We start from the raw sequence: 7,811 nt of genomic DNA, 5'->3' as shown, positions 1-7,811 counted from the left end.
CCCAAAACAGATTCAGGGAGGAAAAGAACCGCAAGCTCTATGGAATTGAAGTCACGATAGGTGTGGTCAATTATCTCACGCTGATGAGCATTTGAATGAATGATGTAAGAGGAGGAGGAGGAGGAGAATGAGAAATCATGCACCGTACGTACCTACATTGCAGATATCAAACTCTTTTTTTCTTTCAAATAAGCCATTTACAGAAGAAGATTACATGAGCCCAGCTGGCCAGGGCCCATCTAGGCGTTGGGAGTAGTTCGTGGTCGATGAGATTTGTTTTCAAAGTTTTAAACATTCCTTTGCGCGAGACAATGACAAGTGTATCGTGCAATGACAAGCTCATTGGTTACCATGTTGAATGCATTGCAATCACGTGGATATCATGTCCATCATCAGTGAGAGTGAGAAGAAAGATAATCGGCAACATGGCGAGCCATCGTGTTAAAATAGAGGGCACTCGTATGTCGGGGTATTGACTCATACTTACTTACTTCATTACTAAATACTTCCCTCGTCTGAAAAAGCTTGTCCCAAGCTTGTCCATCAAATGGTTGTATCTAGCATTAACTTGGTGCTAGATATATCCATTTAAGGGACAAACTTTTCCGAACGGAGGGAGTATAGGTCTTTTTAGAGATTCCAATAAGGGACTACACACAAAGTAAAACGAGTGAATCTACACTTTATAATATGTCTATACACATTGGTATATAGTCCATAGGAAAATCTTAAAAGGACTTGCATTTAGAATCAGAGGGAGTATTTGTCTAGCGTGTAATTTTTTTCTCCCATTGCAACGTATGGTACTAGTAAGGGGGGGGGGGGGGGAGGGCATGTGAGGCCCATGTACACGCGGAGAGCCAGAGTGGCCCACCAGATGAACCCACCACCATTCCTTTCTCTCTCTGCTCCCGACGGGACGGCAGTAGACGGCGGCCACAGCGACGGCGAGGAAACAGCTTCCCGCAAGGACAGATGGCGTCGTCGTTTTCCTTCCATTCCACCTGCCCCGGACGGCTCTCATGGTTGTCCGCCCGCCTGCCCTATCCCGACTGCTGGAACCGGAAGCAAGCAAGCGCCACCCACATGGTCAGCTCTCCTCCACCTTCCTGCCCGCCAGGTGCTTGTGCTTATTCCCTTAATGTTGTTCACATAAGAAATTTCTTGTTGGGAAAAAGCACATTTGCTCAACTTAACCTTCCACTGTTTCTCTTGCAGAATACTCAGAACTTGCTCCAAATGATTCAGGTGATCCAGGAATGTTTTGATGAACACTAAGATATCATCAAAGAATACCACTGCAGATTCTCTGGAAACTGGGGTTAAATCACTGTTCATGGCTCCTTAAAATGTATTTGGCCCACCGGTTAAAGCAAAGGCCTGGACAAGGAATTCATAGTGGCCACAGTAAGTTTGGAAGGCAGTCTTGAATTCTTCCCCAGGAGCCAGTCTGTTCTGGTGATAACCAGCCTTGAGATCTAACTTAGAAAACTAGTGAGCTCCAACGAACTCCTCTAACAATTCTTCAATTACTGGAATTGGATATTTGCCCTTAACAGTTAATGCATTCACATGTATGAAATCTATTACAAGTCTCCAAGCGCCTTCATCCTTCTTTTTGACCATGAGAGCAGGTGAAGAGAAGGGACTCTTGCTGGGTCTAATCATTCCATTCTTCAATAGTTCAGCCACTTGTTTTTCCATCTCAGTTTTCAGATGTGGGGCAATTCTGTATGGTCTAATGGAAACTGGACGAGCTCCTGGCACTAGTGGAATTGAATGATCAAATTCTCTCCTAGGTGGCAGGCCAACAGGTTCAGAGAACACCTCCTGGTATTTGTCCAGCAAAGCCTGTATTTCAGGTCTGTGTACCACAGCCTCTTCAATTTCTGTGGCATAAATTGCAACAACTGTGAAAGCACATTCCTCTGGAAGTTCCCCTTGCAGGATTATAGTTTTAGCCCTGTACTGGAAGGACAACCACTTTTGCTCCTAGTCAACCTGCATAGGGCTGTGGAGAGCTAGCCAATCCAACCCAAGTATTCCATCATAGGTTCCCAGCTGCAACAACCTAAAATCAGTGTAGAACTCATTTCCCTGGCAGTACCATAGACATTGCTTGACTTGTTTATCGCACTGGAGTTTACCACACCAGCAACCGAAACCAACACATGCTTCAGGGAACTTGCACATAATGGGTACCTGCTTATTCACCGGAACAACTCAACGACAACGGTACACCACCACACCACACATAGACATACGTGTACGTACACACCTGCCAGCAACAATTCAGTTCATAATTAGTTACTCAGGCGCAGGATGCATGTGCGAGCTGGTCCAGCTCGTCGAGCAACGCGGCGGCGTGCTCCGCCCTGACGCACTGCGTCAGCAGCCTCTCGCCGTCGGCGGCCGTGGCCCTACAGGACAGTGACGCCATGCACGCCGGCAGCGTCGACTGCTGCCAACGCCCCACCACCCTCGCCGGGGCGCCGCCGCCAAAGTCGGTGTGGTCGAACCTGATGTTCCCCCAGCTCGTCACCATCAGCGCGTTGTACCCGAACGCCGCTGCTATCTCCTCCTCCCCCATCCCGTCCACCGCGCCGCCGCCGGCTGTCATGCCTCTCAGCAGCTCCGGGACCCCGTCCTTGGCGCGCTTGATCAGGTCCACCAAGCCGTTCATTCCCTCGTCCCCGGCGCCGGCCACCTCTCCGGTCGTCGCGAACGCCAGCTGTGCGACCGCGCAGTTTCCATAGTACCCCGCCGCCGTGCCCACGTGCTTGCGTACGTTCACAAAGAAGGCCAGCGGCGCCGGCGTGGACATGTCATAGCCGTCGGGGTCGTCGCCGATGATCGCGCGTGTGCGGCACCGCCACAGCACGGCGGCCGTCGCCTCGAACGTTGTGCAGTACCCGGCTTCGCTGGAGTGGGCGGCCTTGTAGTCGGACTTGATGCGGTTGATGAGCTTGAGCGGGACGATGATGTCTAGGTAGCTGAGGCCCTGGCCGGCCAGGTCCAGCATCAGCGACTGCTTCGCGGCGACCACCGACGGCGAGAGCAGAGGAAGGGACGCCGCGCGGCCGTCCCTGACCGGAGTGACGGACGGCACCGCCGACGCATCAACTTCAGCGCGGGTGAGCTCGCCCACTGCCTGCAGGAACTGCGCGATGCCGGTGGCGTCGGCTAGCGTGTGGTTCCACGTCACGCCCAGGGTGAACCCGCCGCAGGCGAACTCGGTGACCTGCATCAGCAGCATCGGGTCCGTGCTCCGGCAGCCCTCAGGTGCCGGGTAGTACACGGCGAGATCATCCAGGAGGCTCGTCGTGAAGGGCGCATCCAGGAGCCCGTGATCCTGCAAGGCACATCCCGCCGACGCGGCCACGAACGGCACACCCTCGCCGGTGCACGCGACGTGGAGGAGCACACCTTCTTCGTCGGCGGTGGCGGTGAGGCGGCCGGCGATGGTGTAGTAGTGGGCGAGCGCCCGGGAGAGGCCCTTCTTGATGGCCTCCATGGGCTGGTGAACCGAGCCGTCGAAAACAAGGAGCACCGTGACCTGGAAGTCCACGTAGGTCGTGTCCCACGACGAGAGTTGCACCACTTGCGTTTCCCTCGTCTTCCCCGGCCCCAGCACCGGCTCTGTTGATGGCCGGACCATCACCGGCGCGGACTTGCTCACCGCGAAGCTCATCGTGATTGCTAGCTCGCTAGTCTCGGTGGTCTAAAGCAGACAGAGGGTCAACTTGATCTTGATGAGGATCATGGCTATCATACTTATACAGTACTTCCTCTGTAAATAAATATAAGATGTTTTAGATCACTAAAGTTTTTTTTTTCAAAAATGGAGGCTTCCCTGGCCTCTGCATCAGAAAGATGCATACGGCCACATTTATAAATAAATAAGTAGTTCAAGAATGTCTTGTAAAGTGGTGCAGCAAAGGAAACTGGCTCACACAGAGCAAGCAAAATAAAACAAGGCCCACTAAAGTAATATGTATTGGTACATGATAGCCAAATTCTCTGTAAATAAATATATATGTTTACAGAGCGAGTATATACAAGCGGAGTATGTATTGGCGCTGTCCCAATTAGTACATTTACTATACTTAATTTGTCACACTTGAAATGCTTACGATTTTCTTTTAAAAAGCATGCATGTGTTATTTTTTTCATTCTTGTGATTTCTTATTTTTTTAATCCCGCGAATCAACTAGGGGAGGCCTTTTTTGTGCATAGGACTAAGTCGAGTTTTTTTTATTTAACGGACTAAGTCTGAGTTTTGGGGTAGGCATACGTGGAACCGTATTTTGTTATAATCCTAAGTTTTATTCTGAATAGTTACATTCGTTTAATGAAAATATTAGCCAAGTTAAAAAAATATTCTCCACCTTAGGAATCCAATTTCTCTCTTTTGCCTCTTTTTTTTTGCGGATGAAAAGAGGGCTTTATTCCAAAGGTGCAGAGTTACAGTCTGCTGACAAAAGTTCAGTAATACATGGATGGCCTCTTCGTATCCAACAAGCCATGCTACGATCAATTCTACCCTAATTTGCCAGACTACTACTCTATTTTGTTCCTTAGAAATTTTCATAGGAACAAACTCCCTACCAACCATCAGGTCCTTGATGTCTAAGATGAGATGCCCATAAGCCACCTGGTCCAATTCATTAGACGATAAAACAGATAGCGCTGTTGTTGAATTTGATCGAACAACCATGGGAAGAGGAGAATATTCGGCAAACAGTGCCATCCCCTCCATTATCGCATGTAACTCCGCCTCAAAACCATCGTTGCAATGACACAACTGACGGTGTTCAGATAAAATAACGCTCCTGTCCCCGTTCCAAAGTATCATGCCCAATATTTTAAATAGTGCACTACAAAATATAGCGAGGCCCTTCTCTAAATGCTACACAAGTTACAGCGCGCTAATAGCGTGCTATATTTTAAAATAGCGTTTGCAAAAAAATCAAATATATCTAGAAATAAAGTATTTAAGCAACTAAATTTTTCATAGGAGCAAGCAATATACGCATAAGGGCCAAATCCAGCACATAAAAAGGAGTGAGAAAGGGATGAGAAGTGAGAACTAGGGTTAGCCGGTTAGGTCTCGTGGGAGAATCTGATAAAGGGAGTGAGAAAGCTAGTGGTCGTGGGTTGGTTTTGGCCTGCTGGGCCTGTTGGGCTGTGCTTATTTCAGTTTTGCATGGTCTGCATGTTGTAACGTTGCAACGTTACAATGTTATAGCGTGTGTAGCGTGCTAATTACGCAATTAGCGCCGTAGCGTCCGATATTGCCAAAACATAACGTCTCCCTTCCAAATATGCTATAACCGCGTTATAACGGCGAAATAGCGTGCTGTTTAAAATATTGATCATGCCTGATCCTGCTGAAATGTCACTTGCGCGGAGCAGCCATCCACTGATTAAGCTACCTTTGGCTAGCTTGGGCTTTTTTTAGTTGAGACCGTCAACCAGTCCTCCTGCTGTATTTCACTTTTTCACAATCTCCTCACTGCTATACTTGTTTGCCTGCTGAACTGAAATTGATGCTTTTCAAACATGGGCAATTTTACCAACGGATACCCGTCTACCCCTGTCGGGTGTAACAGATATGGGAAAAAATATACCCGTTGACGGGTATGAGTAAGAGTGATGGGTATACTCAGGAGGGATGGGTAAAGGTATGTGGTGCCTCCACCCATAACCAAACCCTCTGGGTGCCATGCCTAGGCAAGTAGCACTAGTACCCAAGTGCTGGTATTGCATGCTCTTATGGGTAGGCAATGCATCAGGGACTGCCTTCCATGGTTTCCTTTTCTGCTTCCTCTCTTGTCTTTCCCAATATTCTTCGTACTCCAAATTAACTTTGTATTGTGTGGTGTATATATTTGCGCAAAAGTAGCATCACACGTTGTCCAAACCAACTATCCCCCTCTGAAACTCCAGGAAAGGCCCCGTGAAACACCCCTGAAAACCTTGATTCTACTTGAGTGATTGTTTGGTTTCTAAGTAGTCTATGTTGTAATCTTTGCGAAACTTTATCAAATTTTACCAAAACCTCTCTAGGGATCATATGATGATACCATGCTAAGTATCATGTTTTCAGACTTCGTGCATTTTCTAGAATTGAAAATGAATAAGCTCCATGTTCGGAGTCGAGTGTTGGCACACTGATGTTTGGAGTTCCTCTTATTTTCATGGCTAAGTTCCAAACATAAATCATTACCACAAATAGGATTTTAACCCATTTAACCAAAATTTTCATGCATTTGCAATTCAAATTTAAATTTGTTCCTCAAATGCATATAAATGAGCTTAATAACTTAAATATGGTAAATGAGTCTGAAAAAAAAGGAAAAGTTTAACATGGAACATGTGATTGTGTATGTTTTATGTAGTAGAAATTGCAAGGTGAAACGATGAAGCAACCGTCACTTCCCATCCAAATCTGCCTTGTTTCCTCCCAAAATCACAATTCATTCTCAAAAGTGGTTATGTTTCTAAGGAGTCGTTGCAACTTTGGTGAAACATTCTCAAATTTTTACCACAACCTCTAGGAATATTATAAGGAGTATGTATAAGGACAAATGCCAATGCTAATGTTTCATTTATCAAGAGCAAACTACTCCTTGTATGCACTTGAAAATATACATTCAATGACTGATTTGCTAATCTAATGAAAATAAACTGGGTGGGGCGGTCATTCTCGAATAAAAATGGGTATGTCGCATCATTTATAATTACCTGATACCGGAACAAGACAAACAAGACACTCGAGTATCATGTGGACGGGTGACCTTCAAGGGCCAACAGCTGCCTGCTGACTCCTAATTAGTTTACATGCTTCTAGTAAACATGTGCATATCATGTTGATTTGACATGTTAGCATTAGAAAATAGCAAGACTAGTTTCGAGGACAATAATGCTGCTATAAGGTCATCACTATTAACTTTTCACGTAATTATAGGGTGCCCTAGAGGGTACTAGCATTACTTCATTTTGCATACTAGTTTATGTTACTTTCTTTGTAGTGCAAAGTATCATATAGTAGTATCATAGATGGGGACACGGAGTATCTGCTCCTGATCTCAAATGCACCCCAATGAACAGTACAATCGAAACAAATAGTAAACGCATTCAAAAACTTCCGAATTTTAGTTGTGATAACATTTGAAAAATATTTTGTATGCCTGCAAAAATTCAGCGCAAAATGACATTCGTGGAAGGTGTGGCAAAAAAAAAAAGCTCCAAAAGTGCTAGTTTTGAAAACATTTTGGAGTATAGATTTTTTTTTCTTAGGATGACTTCCACGAATATCATTTCATGCTGAAATTTGTTAAGCATATAAAACCTATTTGTCCAAGTTTACCAAATTCATTTTTTTAATTATTTTACTATTTTTCCAGTTTTACTGTTTATCATGGTGCATTTGAGCTCGGGATAAAAATGGGACTTTCACATAGAATCTTGCATTTATTAGGCCGTGGTAGCCCACAAGCATGTGGGTAGTCCACAAGACAGTAAACTGATACTTTTACAAAGTAATACTCCCTCTGTTCCTACGTACAAGTCTTTTTAGAGATTCTAATACAGACTACATACGGAGCGAAATGAGTGAATCTAGATTCTCTAAAGTAGGTTTATATACATCCGTATGCAGTTCATATTGAAATCTCTAAGATAACTTATATTTAGGAAAGGGAGGGAGTAGTACACCAATGAATAGAAAACATTTTAGTGAATATCCTTTTCTGAGCCCGAGCTCATCTGCACCTGGCGAGCAATAACTTCAAAAAAATATTTAAATA

General features: G+C 45.4%; 1 protein-coding gene across 1 annotated transcript; it reads right to left on the bottom strand.

Annotated features, from left to right (window-relative positions):
* Nucleotides 1–2,098: 2,098 nt before the first annotated feature.
* Nucleotides 2,099–3,752, bottom strand: LOC123040203 (acyl transferase 15-like). Its single transcript, XM_044463113.1, has one exon. It carries the CDS (start codon nt 3,689–3,691, stop codon nt 2,312–2,314), a length of 1,380 nt encoding a protein of 459 aa, XP_044319048.1. The 5' UTR covers nt 3,692–3,752; the 3' UTR covers nt 2,099–2,311.
* Nucleotides 3,753–7,811: the final 4,059 nt, after the last annotated feature.

Source organism: Triticum aestivum, chromosome 2B (assembly GCF_018294505.1).
Source record: "Triticum aestivum cultivar Chinese Spring chromosome 2B, IWGSC CS RefSeq v2.1, whole genome shotgun sequence".
In the NCBI taxonomy this organism is placed as follows: domain Eukaryota; kingdom Viridiplantae; phylum Streptophyta; class Magnoliopsida; order Poales; family Poaceae; genus Triticum; species Triticum aestivum.
This window is presented reverse-complemented; position numbering and strand designations above follow the sequence as displayed.

Coding starts and splice junctions, on each gene's coding strand:
- LOC123040203 (XM_044463113.1), bottom strand. CDS start 3,691: ATGAGCTTCGCGGTGAGCAAGTCCGCGCCGGTGATGGTCCGGCCATCA.